The following is a 23,749-nucleotide window of genomic DNA, read 5'->3' on the forward strand; positions in this document are numbered from 1 at the left end:
TCAATGTCACTTGTCCAAAGAATCAAACACCTGAAAAAAAATCTTGCATTTCAACATTAACTTATTAATTCCTTAGTAGGGCAGGAATGTGTGAGAAAGGTTCAGGCCCATCCTCCTACTTTTCAGGAAGAACTGAAATCATCTGAATACCTTTTGGTTGACATGCCCGAAAAAACTAGTATCCAGACCTGTTTCCATCTGCCTTATTTTAAGGTGTAATTGCTGTTGCTATTTATGGATTGAAGATTTTACATATAGTGTAATAACCAAAACTTTAATTCATATTTTCATTCTGAAGTTTTCACTCCTCACGAAAGATAATTTTCTTTTAAAACACAGCAATCCTCACCGAACTCTTTCAAGTCCTTCCTGAGATGATGGGACCCACGTCTCTGAGTTCACTAGCGTGTACAGTGGCGATGCCCACCCCTGTAACACGTTTTATTTAGAAGTACTTTCAGCACACCTTCAGATGTATACTCAATAAGTGTAATCTCTTACCCTATAGTTGGGTTGATGTTCGGATCAAAACTGTCTTCCACGAACCGCCACACAATACTTGATTTACCTACGCCCGTATCCTGAAAGAGAGTGAGATGGGTAAGAAAAAGTTTACCTGTCCGCAGACCCCGAAAACTACCTTGTGCCCTGAGTCCAGGATTTTAGAAAACTCATCCTAGACAGGTTAAATTGTAGAAGTTTAGGGACACATAAGAGGTTGTCACAAAAACTCAGTGGCAATTAGCGGATTGCAAACTGTAGGAGAGGGGTTTTCCAGTTTTTAAGAGACTTTCGGACTTTCTGAAAGACCCCAAGTTTTTGCTTCGTGTGACAAGTGACAAACTCACTTGCTTTTTAGCACGTACAGGTAAACTACGAACTCCTGGATTACTCCTGAGAGCTCCCTGATCGATCCCCGCCCCCGCCCGACGTGGGAAGGGGGAAGGCTAGTTACTGGGATCCTCTGCGGTCTTTGCCACAGCCACCGAGCAAGGCGGCAGTGCAGAAAGCAAGCTTCGAAAGGGCCAAGATGCCCTGAGACAACACAGGAAACTGAAGCGTCAGTCTTCGGGGCTTCCTGACCTGAACGTGCCCCCAGGCAAGTAACTACGAAAAAAGCGTTAGGGGTAGTCCACAACTTCCAACACACCGAACAGAAGGGAAAGGAGACTGACGCTGCTGGTAAAGCCCAATGACCTGTCACTGGTTTCACTTCGGGAGACCTGGCCAACTCCGAACTAGCACCTTGGTAGGAAACTACTTAACAGCTGCTCTTAACCTAGATGCAACGGAGAGACACGGCTCTTCACCCTTTGGGGCGGGTAGAGACCCTGGGTTCCAGGGGCGAGAGGGGGAGGGTCTCTCTTGCCAGCAAGACCTCCTGGAAGGTGCGGTCAAGTGCTCAGGGCGGCACCGGGGCCAGACGGAGGGTCCCGGGGCAGGTAGGCGGCGTCCCGCACGGGGGCTGGGGAAGGAGCGGGCGGGACGCGGGCTCGCCTGGGTCCCCGGCTGCCCGGCCTCCCGCGGCCCGCGCGGCCGGCCCGCCGCCACTCACCCCCAGCAGACACACTTTGAGCTCCCTCAGCGCCATGGCCCGGCAGCCTGGGCGCGGGCCCGCCGCCGCCCTAAGTTGAGGAGGGAGAGGCCAGGCCCAGCACGAGCATTCCACGGCGCCAACGCTGCACGGTCCAGCTGCGGCCGCGGGGCGCGCAGAGGCGGCGGTCGCCCGTTTGCGGGCCCTTGTTCCGGCCTGTCCGCCGCCAGCCGCGCGGGGCCCACCTCAGCAGCCGGGACGGTACCACGGCCTCCCGGGCGCCGCCGCCGCCGCCATCTTGGGACGCCGGCCGGGTCACCTGACCTCCCCGCCCACCTCGGCAGCCACCTTCGTTCTGAGGGCGGGGCCCAGCTGGCGCCGCGAAGCTCGTGGGCCCGGGGGCGGGGCCGGAGGCGCGGGGCGGGGCACGGAATTCGATGCTCCGCCCCTTCCCGTCGGCCCCGCCTCCAGGCCCATCCCAAGATGGCGGGTAAGTGGGCCCGGACTCCGGGGGTGCAGGGGCGGCCCCTTCCTCCTTAGCCACGACCACCCAGCGAGATCCGGGGGGCCCCCAACCCGCCCTTGGGCCCCCGTGGCACAGCCCCCTCGTAACTCCTTGTGTCTCTTGGTTTTCAGAGATCCCCCTGTACTTTGTGGACTTGCAAGATGACTTAGACGATTGTAAGTAACAGTTGGGGCGCATCCGCCCTCCCCTGGGAACTTCTCACAGAATTCGAGGTGTACAGAACGCGGAGGGGTGCTACAGGGCAGGCCCTCTATGTTGGGACCAGAAGAGCGGGACCCCAAACTGCCTTTATCCCTTTGTGGCGGTTCCTCCTCATTGGTCGGACGGCTGAGGATGGGGAGCCCTCCCCTCGGGGAAGGATTTTTGCTGTTGGGAAACTTCTGACTTCCTGTCACTTTCTTCCTCTTCTTCCTCATCCTCCTGCTCTAGCGGCGGCGGAGCAGGGACGGGAGGAGGCGCGGCCACTTTGGGGGCGGGGTGAGGGGTCCCACCCACGGTATCCACTTTTTCCCTGGGACTTTTCAGAGTGCCGGGGAGTTGGGAGCTCCCCATCTCCGTGTGGCCGGCCACACCACAGAGTTGCACAGACTTTTCAAGTGTCCTGGCCACAAGCCCAGCTCCATCACGTCTCCCAAGTTGCTCATTGACGCCTGCATTTCTGCTGTGGGTCTCCTTCACCTGTCCCTACCTGCCCTCTCCTTTTCTTTGGAATTACTTTCAGGACTAATGGCTGGGGGAGATATCCTGGAAATGCACGGTCATTTGTGGTGAATGAAGTATTTCCTTTCCGTCCAACAGGCATTCCTTGAGCATCTCCTTGGTCTAGGGCAGGTCACATGGGGAGTCCTGGACCGACATTGATGAATCAGGGATACTCTCAGGGAGCTCACAGCCGTGGGGAGACCAGACTTGTAAACGGAACATTTCCAAATTCCAGGATGCTCGCTGGTGAAGGAGACCTGCACAAACTATCAAAATAGCTACCGTTAATTGAAGTCTTAGTATGCTCTTCCCTTCCCCGTCTATAAGTCGCCTAATAGTAAGAGTTGGTGTTTATTGAAAACTTACCATGGGTCAGGCATACTTTTAAGCCCTTTACACACAATATTTCTTTTAGAGGATGGCAACTTGATTGGAGTAGAATGACCCTTCAAGGTGCATTAAAGCTGATGGTTAGGAGCACGAGTTGTGGAAGTCGGATGGCCAGAGGGTGAAGTCCTGTGCCATTCTTTATGGGCTCTGTGATCCTGGCCAGCTCACGGTACCTCCCTGAGCCTCAGTGGCCTCATCCGTGAAGTGGGCATAATAGTGGTCCACTTCAAAAGGCTTTGATTGATTTATTTATTTTTATGCTTTTATTTATTTTAACTGTGTTTTTCCAGGACCCATCAGCTCCAAGTCAAGTAGTTGTTTCAATCTAGTTGTGGAGGGTGCAGCTCACAGTGGCCCATGTGGGGATCGAACCCGCAACCTTGTTGTTAAAGAGCACTGCGTTCTGACCAACTGAGCTAACCAGCTGCCCCTCAAAAGGCTTTTGTGAAGGAGAAATTCATAAAAAGTTTAGCAGGAAGCCTTGTATGCAGGAAACACTTGGAAAATACCAAAGTGCCAAAAAGTGTATACCCATGACTTATTTGTATTCATCTTTGTTATCGGTATATAACATTGAGTACTACAATTTTAATACAGTTTTTTCCTTTCTTAAAATGTGTATACATTTTTTTGGCACCCTCTGATTAGCTGCCATTGTTACTGTTATTAATGTGATCGTTATTCATATTTATTTAACACTGTTGAACCAGGTACAGTGCAGGCTCTGATTTACAGAGTGGAATGTGTCAGCCAATAGGCCCCCTTGAATGGAAGGAATGTAGCATTTCGATGGATAAACAACAGTGAGCTGCTGTTAACGTACCTCTTACTTGTAGGTTTGATATTTGTCCTGGCTGGAAAAGCTGATTTCTGGCTGTTTCAGTTATCTACCAAACCACCCCAAAACTGTGGCTTAGACCAACATCATTTTATTATTTCTAACAATTCTGTGGGTTGACTGGGTGATGTAGAAGCGTCATACGTTTCAGTTGAAGGTGAGAAGGTTCAGGATGGCTTCACTCCATGGCGTGGGCCAGGAGATCCCTGGGACTCTTGGCCAGACCCTCAGTTCTCTAGGTGCCTTTTCCACTTAGCTGGGTTGGGCTTCTCAAAGCATGGTGGCTGCAGGCAGTTGGACCCCTTTCCTGATGGCTAGCTTCCTTCAGTCTTTTTTGATTATACGCACAAAAAGGAAGTAAGAAATTATATAGGAAAATATGATTATGATTTTACTTTGGCCCTGTTTGGATAAATATTGAGTGTTGGAGATTTGTAGTAAAGATTGCCTAAATATACTTTAGCTGATGGCTGAAGACTTGCCCTGATAAGGAAGGAAACCACCATTATGGCTCCAAACATACCTACGCCTTGGGGAGGGCAACTCTGGGAGCTTCTTGGGGCTTCCTGTTTGAGCAGGGGTGTGGGCTGTGGGGTGCTGTATCTTATGACTTTATAAATGATCTAACAGCCATAATAGGAGGGGCTTCCCCCCCCCAACAATTTATGCTGCCCTCGGTGCCACCTTTATACCTTACAGTGGGGATATTCTGGAGTAATCATCCTGCCATGATTGACAGCAAAAACCCTGAGGTCCTGTGACCCTCTTCCTGCCTTTAGTTGTGTCAGCCTGGGCACATCACCAACTCACTCTGTTCATTTTCTTCATCTGCAAAATGACATGAGAATAGGAGATACCTCATAGGACTGATATGAGGCTTAGATGAAATAGTATATATAAAACATATGTCTGCATAATGAGTATTCGGTGATTTTTATTATTAGTTTATTCATACTTAGTTTAATCAGCATCATCATGGCTAGGCTTTCATAGAAGATTTTCTGACTCAGTGTTAACAGCTGCTGCTCTGTGAGGTAGGTGGGGTTATTCCTATTTTACAGATGATAAAACGGAGCCACTTAAACGTGGCATAAGTCATAAACGATAGAACGAGCCATCAACCTCTGTTTCTTCTTTGTATTCCACCACAGACCTCACGGATATGCTTGACCTCATGGTGGGTCACGATGTTGATTGAGGTGGCCTTCCTTGGGCGTTTTTGTCTAAAGGATGCAGTCTCCTCTCCACTTAGGCTGTCAGTCGCTTTGGGCAGAGACACAGATCATCCTTTTTATAACTCATGTCCTGCATGATCTAGGTGTTCAATTAATGTTGTTACTGGTGACAATAATGGATTAGAAGGCTTTTCTGATTGACTTTGAGATTCTTGATTAAATTTGGCTAACTTCAAAAAGAAGCCATAATGAATGGATACCTTGTTTTTTTAAATCGTTGTGAGTCTTGGGGCCATCACAGCACAGAAAAGATTTAATTGTGGGGAATTAGCTTGCTGAAGCAATCTAAGTTCCTTCTCTTGGGAGCGGACAGCGTGGGCTAGCTTGGCATATCGGTCCACCCAGGACCGTTTGTGGAAGGCGGAGCTGTATGAGTCAGTGCCTTAGGGGCGTAAAGGCCTATGAGTGTCTGGCTTTGCTTATGGCATGTGGAGGCTGAAGACGTATTACTCTCGGTGAGGTGTACTTGGCCAATTACAATTTAAGAGTACAAGTATGTAAGTGGTGGGTAAAAAAAAATGACGGGAGTCTATTGTAGATGTAAAGAGACCTGTGAACAAAATACAATATGTGGTCATATTTAGATCCCTCATTGAACAAAGCAGCTATAAAAAGACACTGCTGAGACAGTTGGGGAAAACTGCTTTGAGACTGGGTATTAGATAATGTTTAGAATTATTAGTAATTTTGTTGGATGTGATAGCAGTGTCACAGTCTTGTTCAAAGGAGAAGGGGCTTATCCAACAGAAATAAACAAGCATTTATGGGTAAAGTGATTTGATGTGTGAGGTCTGCTTTCAAATACTGCAACAAACAAACAGAAAGCTGGGAAGAAGGATAAATGGGGAAAAATAGCAGAATATTGATGTTGAAGCTAGTTGCTGGGAACACGGGGGTTTATTGTACTGTTCTATTTTTGCATGCATTTGAAAATTTCCATAATACAAAGTTTTAAAAAATGATACGAAAGTTTCATATGTGATTGAACATCTGCACAAAAAGTTGGAAAGCTCGATTTCAATTCTGAAGTTGGCGGCAAAGTTATTGTCAGATGCATTTAGCTTCAAAAGACAGACTCAGAATATATTAGTATTTGGAGAACAGTATTTCTTTTCAAATGTTTAGTTTTTAAGAGGTTATCTATGAAAGAAGTTGGAAGAGGGCATACTTCTATTGATGAGAAAAGCTAGGTTCAAACAAATGGTATCTGGACCTTTGTTGAAAATAGGATTAGCTATTAGCTATAGGATGAGTCAGAGGAATATAGATCGACTCTGAATCTTAATGTTGGAAAGAGCAGTGTATGTTAGAGCTCGAATAAAAGACAAAAGCCTTCCTGCCCACTTTGTTCCAGGTTTGTAAAAATGTTCTGCTCAAGGACCACAACCAAGCCGTGTGCCCCCAAAGCAGAGAAACTATATTAATTTGAGCCCCACACCAAACCATTGAACTTCTCTTATGTAAACTTGAACCAAAGAGTGTCAATTTAAAACAAAATAAAGTCCTCCCTGTTAAGTGAAATAGAACAGGAACTTGAGGATGTGAATCTTGGGAACTAGAACAAAATCCAGACATCACAGTATTTTCTAAATCAGAACTGGGCCAATTAATTTTCTGTGAAGGTTGGGATAGTAAATATTTTAGGTTTTGCAGGCCAGAATCCCTGATGGAAGTGCTCAAGCCGCCATAGCCTGGAAGCACCCACAGGCATAACATAAACGAATGGGCTTGGCTGCTTCCTAATAAAACTTTATTGACAAACACAGGCAGTGGGCTGGGTTTGGCCTGCGGGGCACGGTTTGTCAAGCGCTGTTCTAAATCAAGCTTGATTTCTTTCTGTCAGAGCCCGCAAGTCTGTTAATTAGCTGAGCCCACCTGGTCGGCTGTCTTTCCCACTAGGCTCAGTTTGACGAGCTGAGCTTTTTCTACAGCCTGGGCTTTGTGGAATAACCCTTGACCAGTTGCTCAAACTTCAAGCCTCATTTTTCCTGTTGGTGTGTTGAATATACCTGTCTCCTCCCAGCAGGATGAGGGTGGTGAGGAACAAAAGAGTCAGAGCCATGTAAGCAGAATCAACTTTCCTTCCCCTCCCATAATCATAATGGATTTTACTTCGGTTGCTCAGTATTTCTCATTTCCTGTGAGACAAACAGATGATCAGAGATTCCCTGAAATTGTCTCTGTTTAAAAAGAGAGTTTGAAATGGCTTTTTCATCACAAATTAAGAAAATTTGCAACAAAACCCAGCTAATGAGAGAGAAAGCGGTTTTGACCTTCAGAACACCACTTAGTTTTAACCCTGATGGGGGAATAATCCGAGATGAGGGCAAGTGGTTGCTTTCCCGTGGAAAGTCAGTCATCCATGTAACAAATGTACCTCCAGGTCCTCCACGGTGCCAGCCCACGGGAGGGAGGTGCTGGAGATCTAAGATGAGTAAGACTGGGGCTCCACCCCAGAGACCTTCCTGCCTGAAGGGGAGGTGCCTGCATAGAGATGGTGCAGGTCACAGCCTATCCAGGGCTCAGGCAGAAGAGTGAACAGAACTGGGTGTTAAGACAGTGATTCCCTCTGCCTGGAGGAGGAGGGGAGATGCCATTTGAGCTGGGTCAGGCCGATGGGTAGGCAGAGGGACCTGCGTGTGGAAAGGTAGAGTCGTAGTGAGAAGGGTAGAGACTGGGGAACCGAGAGGTATGGGAGGGGAGGAGTGGGCTGAGACTGGGGGAGAGGCTGGGGGGCCGTCAGCGAAGCATCTGCCTCACCAGCCACGGGGCTTAGACTTGACCCGAGACGAAGGAAGGCATCCTTGGCTGTGTTGCTGGGATTTCTGCTGTAGGAAGGTAACCAGACAGTGGTACAAAAACCACCATTTATTTAGCACTAGTAACATGCCAAGCACTATTTGAGGGCCTCTAGTATTTTCACTTAACTACAAAACCCCATGAAGCAGGTATTTTTCACTCCGTTCTATTGCCAAGCAGGGGGCACAGAAAGGCTAAGTAACTTGACTAGGACAACACGATTGGTAGAATTCAAACCAGGGAGTATGGCTGTAGAGTTTGTACTCTTAGCCAGTACACTTTGGAGGAGTTGCCGTCCAGCCATCCGTCCAAGTGACTAATATTTATTAAGGGCCTGTTAAGTCCCAGGGACTGTGCTAGGCCTTGTGGACACAGAGGTAAGAAGCAAACCTGGTTTCTGCTCACATGGAGCTTTCAGTCTAGTGGCAGAGACAGCCACTGACATGTCAGTATAAACGAATGAGGTCCACTCAGCTGTGGCCGGTAGTTAGGGGGTCTTCAGTGACCTCAGTGGGAAAGTTTGCCATGCAGCCAACAGACCCAAATTGGTTGGGAAGCCATTGGCAGTTGCGGTAAAGGCACCTGTAGTGCGATAGCTCAGTGGTCATTCATTGAGCACCCACTGTATTTCAGGCACTGGCTGGCCATTGGTCACTTTGGGGAATGTCAGCTCTTGGGAGCTGACAGCCTGTCAGGGGCAAACAGACTCTTTCAAGAAGCAGCTGGAGGGGCTGGAAGGCTTGAGGTCAGTTTCTTCTTAGAAGAGTCCAGAACACATTTGCATTACTTATATCTACTCTGAAAACCTTAAAAAAAAGAAAAGAATTTGAATGGCCCAACAATTCCACTCCTGGTTATATGCCCAACAAAATATAAACATGTGTTCTCAAAAAGACATGGTCATAGTAGCACTATTCTTAAGAGTCGAAACTGGAACCCACCCACATGTCATGAGTACAATGGATTATAAATTGTGGTTATGTTTACACAATGGAAAACTATGCAGCTATAAGAGCGAATGATCTAAACTCTAGTCAATAATATGGATGGACTTCACAAACATGATGAGTGAAGGAAGCCAGACACAAAAGGGTACAGACTGAATCAATACCTAGAAATGACTCTCTTTGTACAGAGCACAAGACATACAAAGCTAATCTGAGCAGTTAGAAGGTGGGAGAGTGGCCGCCCTGGGTAAGGTGGTGAGTGGGAGGGAGCAGGAGTGGGTTTCGGAGATGCTGGTGAAAGTTTCTCTTGAGCTGAGTGCTGGTTACACAGGCGTGTTCATTCTGTGAAAATTCATCAGGTGGAATGCTTATTGTTTGCACACTTTTCTGTATGAAAGTTATACTTCAGGTATTAAAAAAGTATTGATTTTTAAAATCAAGGCCCAGAGGGGAGCGTAACTGTGGACTGAGGGGAAGGCCTCATTGAAGAGGGGAGAAGGCAGAGAGCAGAAAGAGAAGGCAGATGCCTGCGGCACTTGGATTGTACGAGACAGGAGTAGCACTCGCTGTGCCCAGGGAGGCATTTGCCGCTTTCCAGAAGGAGGAAGACCCTCCTAGCAGTTTGGCCACGGTGGTCAGTAGAGAAGTGACTTTGCACTGGTCAGCACTGCTTCATTATTTTAAATATCTTGGACAGTAGGAAAATAGAGACCCACACGCACATGCAGTCACCCCAAAGATTGTTGGTTTTCTTTTGCAACGTTTTTTCCTTCTTGAATCTGCCTCACAGGCTGACTAGAGAAGTCGCTGCATTTTTAAGTAATACTGTTCCATCCATTCATACAGTATAGACTCCTCTACCTTCACCCTCACCTGCTTCAACTCTGTTCCCAATGGCGTGAGTTGGAAGGAAAATTGAGACGTGTGAAATCAAAATGGAGCCCACGAACTGCTTTGAGCTTCACAGCTCTTTCTTAGCAGGTAACCTGAGCAAATGTTTCCCGTCGACCGTCAGCGTAAAAGTCAGAGTCATAAATAATGACAGGTTTGGGAAGCCGTGACTGAAGCCCCAAATCAAAGATGAATGTCCATGTATGCGCGGTGTCGGAAGGACGGCTGCTCGTGAATTAAGTCGGTCTTTTCAGCGGCCCATTGCCTCGTGCTGTTCGTGAGCATCAGTGACTCAGATATGCAGGAGGAAGCATCATGCGCTGGATGGACCGCTCACACGAGAGCTTGTCAGTCGGTGTTTGCATAGAGAAAGTTGGCCCGTGGAACTTGCTGTTGAAATTTAGATAAGTCAACAAGGACCTGCAGTGTGCGGGGGACAGTTTCCCCCCAAAAGCCAGTGGCGAATCAGGCATGCTCCTTCTCTTCCCGACGGGTCAGGTTTGTCTCGACTAGCTGTTAGAAATAGTCCCAATTTGGGCATCTGCATTAGTATTTATAAGCCCGTTAGCAAGACGGATGACAGCACTTTAAACAACACATTAATGGATGGTTTGCTCTAGTTCCCCCCCAAATCATTTCAGGCCGTACACAGATTGTTCACTGAAGGGTGGCTAATGAGAAGCTCTAAAAAGTTATCAATTATGTAAGTTCTACATTAATACAGGCTCCTGTTTGTTTGTTTGTTTGTTTTTTAAAGTACAAATCTGGCAAATAAAGCTAAACCCCCCTTGGCCACCATCGACCAACCTTCTGACATTTTGAGACGGACGTAGACGGAGTGGGTCACATCTGTCATGTTCTCCTAACCCATGTCCCCTAGTGCTGTGTCAGAGACAGAATATTGGATCGAACGGATAATTGGGCTGGCCTAGGGTGGCATATCTCACACAGAGTTATAGTGACAGGATGACATGTTGAATGGAGAGTCGTAAATACGGAATGCCTGGAGAACGGATTCTTAATGAAAACGGTTGCCAGGATAGACGCGCTGTATCATGTTGCCTCTGTCTCTAGCTCTGTTCACGTCTGGGCCAATAAACGTATCTCACCAGGTAGGTTTCATTGTGTATAGTCTTTCTCACCTTTCGACTTGAGACCACTTCCAGCGAGGCTGCTCAGGCAGGGCGTGGAGGCTTCCTGGGAAATCTGTGGCTCCTTCGAGCTCCTGAAAGACAGCAAGACACTTGGTGCACTTTCCTCTGCCGTGCTTGTCCCTTCATCTGGAATGTTCTTTTCCCCTGTCCCGGATCCTCTTTCCCTTCCCACGTGGTGGAATTCTTACTTGATCTTCAAGACCGAACTCAGATGTCCTTCTGTGCTCGGAAAGCACCTCCCGTGTCCTCCTTCCTTTGCTAAGCAGAGCTCTTTCCTCCCAGGTTTGTTTATACCTGCATCCTCTGGCTCTTGCCACCGGAGTGTTGTTGGTTGTTACGTGTCTGGCGATCTTTGTTCCCTTTTTTGGAGTCTGGGGACCATGTCGTTCTCTTCTCTGAATCACCAGTGCTCTTTTGAATATTGAATTATGGTTTACTGTTGTCACCTGAAGTGAGCCACGCGGGAAGAGAGTATGCTGGAGGTGGGTTTGCTGTTAACTTGCCTTCTGTTTTTGTGCTAGATTCTTTTGATCCTTCTCTTGATGCAAAACGACTTACACAATTTCTTTTCTTTCTCTCTTTTTCTTAGATGAGGTCTACTGCACTTTGAACCTGTAAACACATTCACTTAACATTATACTTAAGACATTAATTCGTACTTAGCCTGTTTTTCTTTTCTTGTTAACCCTTCATTACAAGTCACGCTGTTATAGAAGTATGTGTGGACTTTGGTGAATATACTTAGCCTGTTTTAAGACAGATTGGTGTTTTGTGAAAAGTGCTGACACACAGTCAGGTGCTTACAGGTCCACTGTGTGTTTTCCCTAGAGCAGCCTCACCCAATTTATTTTAAAACAGGCCCCAGCCGGTTTAAATGACGCCTGTACTGACAGTGTTCGTTATTTTTAGTAGATAACCCTGGAGTAATGAGTTAGCATACAAGAGGGTAAATTCCTTTTTATCCCCGAGTTGTAGTTTTCAGAAACATGTTCTGATGGGACTTTTAATCAGGGACCTGTCCTTTCCCCCCACCCCCCTTAGTCGCCTAGCATCAGGGGCAAAGGACAATAGACTCTGTTATTCTTTGCAAACTGCTCAGGACCTCACCGAAGAGGATTTCATCTTGTCTGTGGTTATGTGAGTTCAGGCGGCTGTTTCAGAACCGCTCTGGTTTAGGTCGGATGGCGGGGGTGCGCTGTATATCTCTTAGCTGGTTAGCGGGGTTTTTTAACGTGGACCATCCCCCTGGAGGGCAGGTAGCAGCCACAGCTGCTGAGTGGAATGTTGCAGAGCCGCTGGGACATTGGCCATACAGTTCTTCAGGGAAACGTGGTGGCACGTGGGTATGCAGCACAGGTATGAGCATATGGGGTGACAGGAGAGGTCACCCAGCCCTCCGAATCAAACTAGCATTTCTTCCAAGCCCTTCTCCTACTGGGCTTTGTTATCGTTCAGTTATCAGTCATTTTTGGTAAAGGGTTGGTGACGTCCTGTAAACTTGCCAGTCAGCCTAATGTGTGGCAGAAGCTTAGAAGGCAGCTGCTGGTCAAACGTTCATCACAGTGTAGAAAGCAGCTGATGTCAATCACCGTCAATATATATGTTTTTATATTTTAAATTGAGCCAAATTGGCTTGTAGGTATGATTAGAAACTATTTTCTTAAGAAGGCATTTCTTTTCTGCATGACGTTAAGCCTTCATGAATGGAGTCGGGAACTTTTTTTTTTTTCCGAAAGTGAGAAAATTCAGTGAAAAAATTTGAACAAGAAATTACTCATATGTCACTTCATGTTTCATTTCTAACTTGAGTGCTGAAGGTTCCTGATGCTTCTCTGTGACCTGCACTCAGTGGGTCTCAGAATAATTGACTGCTCAGGATGTCGCCATGCAGACCCCGGCTTGTTCTCGTGAACCCTTGCCAGACGACATGTTCTTTTAGCATCGGCTGGAAATGTAAATTCTGGAAAATTCTTTTTGAGAGCAGGAGTCATTTTATGTGCTACTGTCAGGAGGCACAGCAGGCTGGCTCGGCAGAACTTCATCGTCATTCATTCATTCAGCAGCTTGTTATGAGTGTTTACTGTGTGCCAGGCATAGCAGTGAGTCAGTCACAGATTTTTGCCCTGGGTGCCAGGTGGAGGAGCGGGAGTGGACCAGCTGATAAACAGTAAACATAGGAAGTAAATGTTCGGTGTGTTACAAGGTGGTGCGTTCTCTGGAAAAATAGAAATGTAGATCAGTTTCAAAGAAAGGTGGTCCGGGAGGACCTCACTGGGAGAATGGATGGGGAAAGATTTTAAAGAGGAGAAGGGAGTTATTAGAGAGAAGATCTTGGAGAGGAGAGTTGTGGGCTGAGGGAACCAGCCCTTAGCCGGGGAAACACTGGAGTGTTTGGGAAGTAGCAAGGCATCTGGAGACCAGAGGAGAGGGCAGTGAAGGGGGGAAGGAGGAGTAGGGTGAGGTCAGAGAGGCAAAGGTGGGTCAGGTCAGTCCTGTTGCCCTGAAGCTCCTCCCTTTATGGGACCACCCACTCGCCAGGCGTTGCTCAGGTAACAACACCTGCTAATTCTTTCTCTTCTACAGCAGCTCTGAACCGGGGACATGTGGCAATGTCTGGAGATATTTTCGATTGTCACAGCTTGGGGAGAGGGTGCTCTTGGCATCTCGTGAGCTGAACACCCTACAACAGAGCGATCCCATCAGTAGTGCTGAGGTTGAGAAACCCTGTTCTAGTCTATAGTTCATCACCTGTTGATGGATTTAGTTTGTCTTGGAAGACTTGATAAAAGAAAAACATCAAAATGTCGTGGGGAAAGGGTATTCATCACGGTCCCCGGTCAGAACGCCTCCACAGTGGAGCTAGTGCTGGCTGTTTTCACTCCCTCTGTGGGAAAGGGGTCCAAGTCTTGCCTGCATGTACATTTCAGTAAACTGCTGTTTCTATGGAGTGGTGCAAAAAATCAAATGCATTGTTTAGAGGTAAACAGCAGAAATCTCACAGATAATCCGACCCCAGCAGGATTTTCTGATTTTGAAAGGGGCTTGGATGGTGACTCACACAAGAGAAAATGTTTATAACAAACTGATTTTTCGGTAATTGGATTAAAAGGCATGTTGTTTGCATTTGAATGTGATGTTATTTATACCAATCCAGTATTTTTCAGAAGTCAGTCATTTGTGTCCTGCTGTTCTTATTTTTGCTTAATCTATATACCACCTGTATTTTTCTTTATATCAAGTAACTTCTTTTATTTAAACATTTTAGGAAACTGGCATCAGTTGCTGGACATGAAACTTTCACCAAAATATCAGAAGACAAAAATAAAATAACACTAAAATCTAGAGAGACACAGCTGCCTGTAAAAGATTCTAAACCTGAGACCTGCTCTGTATTAAAAAGGAAGATTACCGTGTTTCGCCGAAAATAAGATCTAGACAGACTATCAGCTCTAATGCATCTTTTGGAGCAAAAATTAATATCAGACCCGGTATTATATTATACTATATTATACCAGTTATTATATTATGTTGTGTTATATTATATTTATTATGTTATACCTGGTCTTATGTTATAAGACCGGCTCTTATATTAATTTTTGCTCCAAAGGATGCATTAGAGCTGATGGTCCTGCTAGGTCTTATTTTCGGGGGAACACAGTAACTAGTTTTAAGTAAGTGTTCAAGACATACTAGTGCCAAAAAAAAAAAAAAAAGAAAGAAAAACCTTTCTTTGATTTAATCAGATAATTGAGAAGGAAATAACTTTCCCACTGGTGATTGCATGGTATGTAATTTACCTTCCATGTGTCATATTTAGAGAAATGCTGTCCCAAACTGTCCATATTCTTGGGGCCAGGTGACCGGATATGAATTTGCAGCCTGGCTGGCTGGTGGGGGGTCAGAGCTGCAGTCTGAGAGTGTGGAACCGACCAGTGATATGGAGGCAGGTTCTCCTTGGCTCTGAATGACCACCAGAAGGCTGTTGCTGCAGAACTACCCCGAGAGGTGCTAATTAGATAGCCAGGTTCTTTGTTCTGTGTAGACGAAAACTGTAATTCCATTTCTTAAAAGAAAACAGAAATCCCTATAATTCCGATTTCTTACTATGTCAGATGAATTTTACACCTCTTTCCTTTTTCTGCCCCTCCTTACAAGCATAATATGAATTAACCAAACTTGAATTCTCCTCTATTCATTATTTGGGTGGTTGAGTATTTTTGATTAAGTGGTGCACTTTATATTGAAATGTTAGGATTCATTTGTTTTATTGTAGCAGTTACATGACAGTTTTTGACCTGTTTTCTCTGTTTTCTGAAACTGAGATCTCATCTTTGCAAGCAAAAGTGAATGAATGAAAGTGTTGGTTGCTTTATAACTCCTGTTGTGGGTGTACAGCTCCAGGTAGCGTTAGGCTAGTTGCTGCACCTCATATCTGTCTTGGTGGAAACTAGATTTTCTCTGCTTTCTCAACGGCTGCGAGACTCTCATGAATTGAGTCCTGGTAATCAACGTCTCGAGACCGATTTCTACAGAAACCAATACTTATTAAGTGTCTGCTGTGTTCCAGGCTTCATATGACATGGTCCCAGTGTCTAACGGGCCTCCAAGTTTAGCTGTGCAGACAGAAACAGTCTACTTAGAGTTAATGCTTCACTTTATTTATGTACAGTGTTGAAACCTGACAACTGTATAGTTCCATTTATTACCCTCCTACTTCATGTTATAGTTTTTATTATATGGTACATCTGCATGTGTTCTAAATTCCACAATACAAAGTTACAATTTTTGCATCCTATTGCTTTAAACCATCATATACATTTTTGAGGAAATTAAGAGGAAGCATAGGTTTAAAAAAATGTATCCACGTATTTGCCATTTCCAATGCTCTTGATTCCTTTTGAAGACAGTTTTCAAACAGTATCATTCTTTTTCAGCCTACAGAACTTCCTTTGGCATTTCTACAGCCAGTGTACATTGGCTGGCTATGCTAAACATAAATTATTAGTTTTTTTTCTTGTAATCTGTTAATGTCTTTATTTTGTCCTCATTCCTGAAGGATATTTCACTGGATATCAAGGTGTGGATTGACAGTTTTTTCTTTCAATCCGTTAAAGATGTAGCTCCGGGGTCTTTTGTCTCCATTGTTTCTGGTGAGGAGTCAGATCATTTGACTCATTACTCCCTGTCTGTAAAGGTTGTTTTTCTCTGCTGCTTACATCAAAGAGTATCATCTTTGGTTATCAGCAGTTTGACTATGAGGGGTCTAGTGTGGTTTTCTGTGTGTTTGTCGTCTTGGGGGTTTGCTAAGATCCTTGATTCTGGACATTTATTTCTGTCACCAGATTTGTGGAATTTTGGGCCATTACTTTATCATCTTCATTCTGCTAAGTCCGCTCAAAGTGTCATGTGTCACAGTTGAGGCACACTTACGAGTGTGTTTTTTCCCCTTCCCCCCTTTAGATGGATTTGAAGACTACGGTCCACATTGTGACAGCATGAGAGTAACAGCGTTCTTGGATATTCCAGGCCAAGATAACCTGCCCCCCCTCACTCGCCTGGAAAAGTATGCTTTCAGCGAGAACGTCTTCAACCGGTAAGCTCAGCTAGTCCCTCGCATCTTACAGACCTCTGTTGCGTCTGCTTTAACCCAACACTGGTGGCCACTTCTCTGTGACAACTTTGAGGGGACTCATGGATGGGGGTGAAGACAGGCTGTCTCCAGGATGCTGGCATTCTGTTTGAATGGCACCATTATATTAGGCTTTCCCATTATTCATGCTGCTGTTTTACTGACCACCTGGTAAGCCAGGAAGGAAATGGTGATGAAACTTAATGGTGTTCCAATAATTAGGATTGCTAACTGGTTTCTTTCACATGTGCAAGGCTCAGAAAGTAAAGCGCGCTGTGTAATCGAGAAGCCTCCATTAGCACTGCTGGCTCGTTCTGTTTCTAGACTTCACCGTGCTCCCAGGACTTTTATGGAGCTTGTCCTGCCATGTTCTGTCGTCACTCCTTAGGGTGCTGGCAGGAAATTATTCCAAGCTCTGAGTATGCCCCTTACTTTCAGCAGATGACCTCGGCGCCTGCTTCATAAGAAAAGCAGAAACAGAGGCATCTCTTTCCATTTATGATGGGCCCAGACTTGGATCTGAAAGCCTTCTTCGCTCCTGTCTCAGAGGCGGAAGTGTCTTCCTGTCCATGCAGGCTTCTTGGCTCCGTCCCTCCATCAGCTATGCCATCTGTCTTCTGTATCTTCTTTCTTCCTGCCACACACACCCTTTCCTTCCACTTACAGACCCTTGCATATCTCTTGTCCTCTGGACTTCTCTACCTGTGGCCTTCCATCATGTGCCCCCATGTAAACCGTTCTTCTGTAGAGCCTGGATGATACGCATTGGGTCTCTTTTCTTACCTTCCATTTAGTCTTAAAAAATTCTTATATGCCTTTACATTTATTAAATCATAGCAGGCTCACAGTAATTGCTACTGAGTGAGTCCAGTTATTATCCCAATTTTACAGACAGGGAAAATGATGGCACTCTGAACAGTGGTGTCTTTTGATGAGCAATTCTTAATTTAAATGTAGTTCACGATCTATCTTTTCTTTTTTTATGGTTAGTGCTTTTCATGTCGTGTATAAGAAACGTTTGCCTCCCCCAAGGCCACCAAGATATTTCCCTATATTGTCTTCTTGCAGTTTTATTTGTTTGACCTTTCACATTTGGAATTGCTTTTTCTGTTTGTGTGTGATGTGAGGTAGGAGTCGGGTTTCATTTCCTTCCGTATGGTGTGCAATTGACCCAGTGCCGTTTATTGAAAATTCTGTCTTTTATCTGTGCTCTGCATTGCCACCTCTGTCTTAAATTGAGTGTCCACTGCTGGGCCCTCTAGTCTGCTCCATTGGTCTGTTTATCTGCCATTGCCCTAGGGCCATACTCTCCTCATCACTGCAACTTTATCATCAAAGTAAGTTCTTCCACTTCGTTCTTTTTCAAGATTGTCCTGGCCCTTTGTTCTTGGTCCTTTTCTAGATGCCTTTTAGCACCAGTTCATCACTTTCTGGAGCAAAACCTGGTGGGATTTTGATTGGAATTGCACTGCATCTATACATCAATTTAGTCTAAGAAGTGACATAATTATGATATTTAGTTGTCTAATCTTTCCATTTTTAAAGATTTTCTTCAATTTCTCTCTCTGTGTATATGTATAATGCACACATCAATCATAGTTTTCTGTTGTAGAGATCTTCTGTATCTTGTTAGGTTTGTTTAGTTCTAGGTATTTGATCTTTTATGCTAATGTAAATTGTATCATTTCTTAAAATTTATATTCTAATTGTTGCTGATATAGGAAAATGAAATTGATTTTTAGAGTTTGACTGTTGTCTCCATTGATGAGCCAAGTTTACTTGTTGATTTTAATTACTTTCCTGTGGATTCTTTGGGTTTTCTACGTGCTTACAATGGTATCTGAAAAATGGTAGTTTTATTTCTTCCTTTTCTATCTTGTTTGATATTTTTAGTAGCTACCTCTTACAAGCTTAAGAAAATTTATATTTCTGGTTTACATTTTTTGTTTGCTAAGAGATTATTTTTAAACTTTTAGAAATACTTTCACATAGAAAACTTTCAAGAATAGAAAGAATTCTTGTATATCTTTTACTCAGATTCAGTGTTTCGCCATATTTGATTTATCACTCTCTACCTTTATTTGTGCTTTTTTTCCCAAACCATTGGAGAGTAAGTTGTAGACATCATGTTGTTTTTCCTCTAATTACTTCAGTGTGCATTTTGCTAAGAACAGGCATTCACCGTTCACTTGTATAATCACAGTCCAGTTAGCAACATCAGGAAATTTAACGTTGATACAATACTGTTATCTAATATATAGATTTTAATCAAATTTTTCCAATTGTCCTAATAGTGTCCTTTATATTAGGTTTTTCTGTTTGTTTGTTTTTTACATCCAGAGTATGTTTCTTTAGTCTCCTTTAATATCTAACAATTTCTCAACCTTTCTTTGCCTTTCATGATATTGTTGACATTTTTGAAGAATATAGGTCAATTATTTTATAGAATAAACTTACTAAGAGTTTTTAAAAATCCTCAACAAGGTCTGAATTTTATACAATGCTTTTTTTTTCCACATCTATTGAGATTACCAGATGGTTTTTCTTCTTTAAGATCTCTCTTTTTTTTTTTCAACTTTCTGTAAAACTTTTTTCATTGTGATATATAACACATACAGATAATTGGATAAAACATACCTGTAAAGTCTAAGGAATTTTCATGAAGCAAATGCCCAGGTAGCCATTACTAAGGCATCTCAGAAGTCTGCCCTCCACCCCTTCCTGTTCACCACTTCTTCTCCACCATCTGATTTTTATAGTCATCACGTCTTTAATTTTCCTTCTACTTTTAGCACCTAAGGATCTGCATCCAAATAATATCGTTGTATTGTTTCTGAAACATGTGAAATCATATAGGAGATATTTGTGGTTTTGCAAGTAGTTTGAGTTTGTTCTTTTGGAACACTGTTCTGTTGTCGAAATACTGACCTTTCTCCGTCTACTGCTGTTAGAGTAGCTCCGGGATTCTCACTATTATGAACAGGTTTGCTGTGAACAGTCTTGTATGTGTCTGGGTGCACGTAAGTGTGCATTTCTGTGGGGCATATGCCTGGGAGAGAATTACTGTGTGGTGGGGGGCACTTACCTTCTACTTTAGGGACAGTGCCACTTCCAAAGTGGGTGCATGGGTTTGCAGTCCTACCTTTGTCCTATAATTTATCTGCCAATTGGTATTGTCAGCTTTAAAATTTTTAGCCAATCTGGTAGTGTGCTCATGTATATAATGATATTGCGTTGTGATTTTAATTTACATTTTCCTTACTTAATGAGTTTAAACACCTTTTTGTATATTTGTTGGACAACTGGATTGTCTTACCCTTTTTTCTTTTCGTGCAGTGCCTGTTTAAATGTTGTGTTGGGGCGGGGGAGCTTTTTCCTATTGATTTATAGGAGTTCTTTCTATATTCTTGATTTCACATCTTTGTCATTTAAGTTTGGTAAACAGCTTCCCTCATGCTGTGGTTTGTGTTTTAGCTCTCTTCATGGTGTTCTTTCGGTGACTAGAAGCTATTCATTTTAATGTGGCTAAATTGATCAACATTTGCCTTTATCCTTGGTGTATTTTGAAGCTTTTAAAAAATATCTTCTTCTGGGGCCGGCCCGGTGGCTCAGGCGCTTAGAGCTCCATGCTCCTAACTCCGAAGGCTGCCAGTCCCGCAAGGGATGGTGGGCTGCGCCCCCTGCAACTAAGATTGAACACGGCACCTTGAGCTGAGCTGCCTCCCAGATGGCTCAGTTGGTTGGAGCGCATCCAACCAAGGTTGCCAGTTTGACTCCCGCAAGGGATGGTGGGCTGCGCCCCCTGCAACTAGAAAACGGCAACTGGACCTGGAGCTGAGCTGCACCCTCCACAACTGAGACTGAAAGGACAACAACTTGACTTGGAAAAAAGGCCTGGAAGTACACACTGTTCCCCAATAAAGTCCTGTTCCCCTTCCCCAATAAAAATCTTTAAAAAAAAAAAAAAAATCTTCTACCCCAAAACCATAAACATATTTTTCTATATTGCCTTAAAGACTTTAGTTTTCGTTTTTATTTCACATTTAGGCCTGTAAGTTATCTGCTTTTAATTTTGGTTCATTGTGTGAGAGAGGGGTCCAGCTTCATTTTTCTAATTGTCCCAATTCCACTTCTCAACAATACATTCTTTCCCCAGTGCTCTGGGGTCCACCTGTGTTATAATCGGTATCTGTTGATGGCCGGCAGCCTTTGCTGTCTGCTCCTGCAGTGGTCTGGCTCCCTCTCAAGCCCCTACCACATTGTCATGTTTACTTTAGATTTGTAATTAGGTCTTGATATTTGACCGAGCAAGACTTCCCACCTTGTGTTTCTTCTCTGACGTGACTTGTTATTCTTGGTCCTTTGCATTTTCATATACATTTTCCAAATCAACTCATCAGTTTCTAATAAAACAAGATAAGACAAAACACCTGTTAGGAGTTTGATTGGGTTTGCATTGAATTTATAGGTCAATTTGGAAAGAATGGCCCTCTTTACAACATTTAGATTTCTAATCCATAAGCATAGTATATCTTTCCATTTATTTAAGTTTTCTTTAATACCCCAATAAAATATGATCATTTTGTCTGTAGAAGTTTTGTGCTTTTATGCTGGTGTACTATAAAGGAAATCAGAGACATATTTTATCCAGTGAAAGACTGAAATCTAACTGCAGTATCATTATCACACTCAACAAAATTAGCAATAATGCCTTCCATTTTACCAACCTATGTTCAGTTTTCCCTGACTATCTCAAAAATGCCTTTTTATGGTTGGTTTGTTTGAGTCATATCCCAGTAAGGTCCACACATTTCATTAGGTAGATGTCTCTTAAGTCTTTTCTTGTTTACAGTTTTTTTCCTCTTGATCTTAAATTTCTAATTGACTTTCCCTCTCCTCTTCCCCCTGCATCATTTATTTGTTGAAGGGGTCATTAGTCTTGTAGAATTTTCCACATTCTGGATTTGGTGGTCATTATTCTCCTGGTGTCATTTAACATGTTCCTTTGTTTTCTGTATTTTCTGTAAACAGAAAATTACACTTGGAGACTTGATTAGCTTCTGTGTCAAATTTTTTTTTTTTAAACAATACTTCATATATTGTTTTGTGTACTTCTTATTATAAAACATCAGGAAACAATATATGGGTGTCCCACTTTTTGAGGCAGGTGTTAAATGCTTGCATTTATAAAATTCCTCACCAGTCTTTCTTCTAATGATTTTGGTGGTCACAAATAATCAGTGCTTACATCTGTTATTTCATTATGTGTTGGAAAATGGTAATTTTCTTTTTATTGTCGGTGAAATCTGTAGTATCACCCCATTTTACATCCTGTTATTGTTGCCTGTTCTGTTTTTCCCCTGGATAGTTCTTGCCCAAATTTTATTAGTTATTTCAAAGAATCAAGTTTGGCTTTGATAGTCTCTACTCTCTGTTTTCTAGTTCAGTAATTTCTGCTCTAATGGGCATTATTTTCTTCCGTGGAGATTTTTTTGGGGAATTTAATTGCTGTTCTTTTTCTTACTTGTGAAAGATACGTACCTCTATTTTTTTGGTCTCTCCTTTATAATATCTTCATTTTACATTGTAAGTTTGGTATTAAGTACTATTAAGTACTTAAGTATTATATTAGCTGCATCTTCAAGTTCTGATATGTCATGTTTTCATTACCTTTCAGTATAAAGTATTTTTAATATCCATAATAATTTTTCCTTTGACCAGTGAGTTATTTAGAATTGTTTTGTTTAACTTCCAAATATTTGAGGATTTTCCAGGTATCTTTCTGTTACTTGATTCTTAGTTTAAGTCTTTTTTTTCAGAGAATGTACTTTGTATTATTTCTCCTTCCTAAATTTGTTTTATGGCTCAGAATCTGCTCTAACTTGGTGAATATTCCGTGTGCACCTGAAAAGAATGTGAATCCCACTGTTTTGGGGTAGAGTGTTTTATAAGTGTCAGTTAGAGCAAGTTGGTTGAAAACATTGTTCAGGTCTCTGTATTATTCATGTTCTGTCAGTTAACTGAGAAGAATGTTGGAATCTGCAGCTATGATTGTGGACATATCTCTTTTCAGTTCCAGTAGTTTTTATTTTGTGTATTTGGAAGCTCTGTTCTTGGGTACGCACATGTTTAGTATTGTTCTGTTTTCCCGAATAAATTGACTTCTTTATCACCGATTGTAATGTCTCCTTTATCCCTAGTAATACTCCTTTTTCTGATGCCTGCTGTGTTTGCTAGGGATACACACACTCCAGCTTGCTTTAGTGTTTGTGTGGTATATTTCTGTCCGTTTCTTTTTTTAACCTATCTATGTCTCATATTTTAAATGTGGTTATTGTAGAAGGCATATAGTTGGGTCTTACTCTTTTTTTTAAAATCTAATTTAACCATTTCTGCCTTTTAATTTGAATGTTTGTATCATTTACATGTGATGTTACTCCTGATATGCCTTGGTTTAAATCTATCGTCTTGCTGTTTGTTTTCTATTTGCCTCAACTCTCCTTGCTACTTTCCTGCCTTTTTAAGAAAAACTAATTTAAAAAATATAATTCCAGTTTACCTCCACTATTGGCTTATCAGTCATACCTCTTTTAAAAATTATCACTGGGTGTTCTAGGGATTATAGTACACGTGTTTAACTTATCACAATGTATGTTCAGATAAAATGATGCCACTTTGCAGACAGTGCGAGACCCAGAGCCGCGCACTCTTATTTCCTCTCCCCCTTTTTTTCTGCTAGTGTTTTCCTACATTTTGCTTGTACACATGTTACCAACTCTGCAATACCTTGTTCCTGCATTTGCTTTAGGTAGTCAGCTATCTTTCAAAACAACTAAAATGAGAAACATGTTTTTTGTCATTATTTTTACCATTTCTGTGCTTTTCATTTCTTTTCGTAAAATGCCCATTTCCATCAGGTATCCTTTTACCTCAGAACTTTCTTTAGCAATTCTTGTTAGTACAAGGCTGCTCTCAATGAATGCTCACAGCTTTTGTTTGTCTGACAAAGTCTTTATTTCACTTTCCTTTTTTTTGTTCTAAGTAAGACTGTGTTTTTGTGAGCAGTTTTAGGTTCCAGAAAAATTGGGCAGGCGGTACAGCGTT

The 23,749-nt window shown here is 43.2% G+C and overlaps 2 protein-coding genes across 3 annotated transcripts in view; one reads left to right on the forward strand and one right to left on the reverse strand.

Moving 5' to 3' along the window:
• Window positions 1–1,855, reverse strand: part of RAB22A (RAB22A, member RAS oncogene family) — a 38,455-nt gene extending 36,600 nt beyond the window's left edge. The window contains exons 1-2 of the mRNA XM_019748570.2: window positions 1,556–1,855; window positions 502–581 (exon numbers count right to left, since the gene is read on the reverse strand). Coding sequence (XP_019604129.1) covers window positions 502–581; window positions 1,556–1,591 — 116 coding nt within the window. The 5' untranslated portion in view covers window positions 1,592–1,855. The remainder of the gene's footprint in view (window positions 1–501; window positions 582–1,555) is intronic.
• The window catches only part of LOC109456327 (serine/threonine-protein phosphatase 4 regulatory subunit 1), a 66,079-nt gene continuing 43,471 nt past the window's right edge, over window positions 1,142–23,749 (forward strand). The window contains exons 1-3 of one of the 2 annotated variants that reach the window (XM_019748568.2): window positions 1,142–1,249; window positions 2,171–2,215; window positions 16,477–16,609. In XM_019748568.2, the coding sequence (XP_019604127.2) occupies window positions 16,512–16,609 (98 nt within the window). In that variant the 5' untranslated portion in view covers window positions 1,142–1,249; window positions 2,171–2,215; window positions 16,477–16,511. Of the gene's footprint in view, window positions 1,250–1,926; window positions 2,025–2,170; window positions 2,216–16,476; window positions 16,610–23,749 lie in introns of those variants that run through there. The other variant, XM_019748567.2, reaches the window with a different exon arrangement.

The sequence above is a fragment of the Rhinolophus sinicus genome, linkage group LG13, assembly GCF_036562045.2.
Source record: "Rhinolophus sinicus isolate RSC01 linkage group LG13, ASM3656204v1, whole genome shotgun sequence".
Lineage (NCBI taxonomy): Eukaryota > Metazoa > Chordata > Mammalia > Chiroptera > Rhinolophidae > Rhinolophus > Rhinolophus sinicus.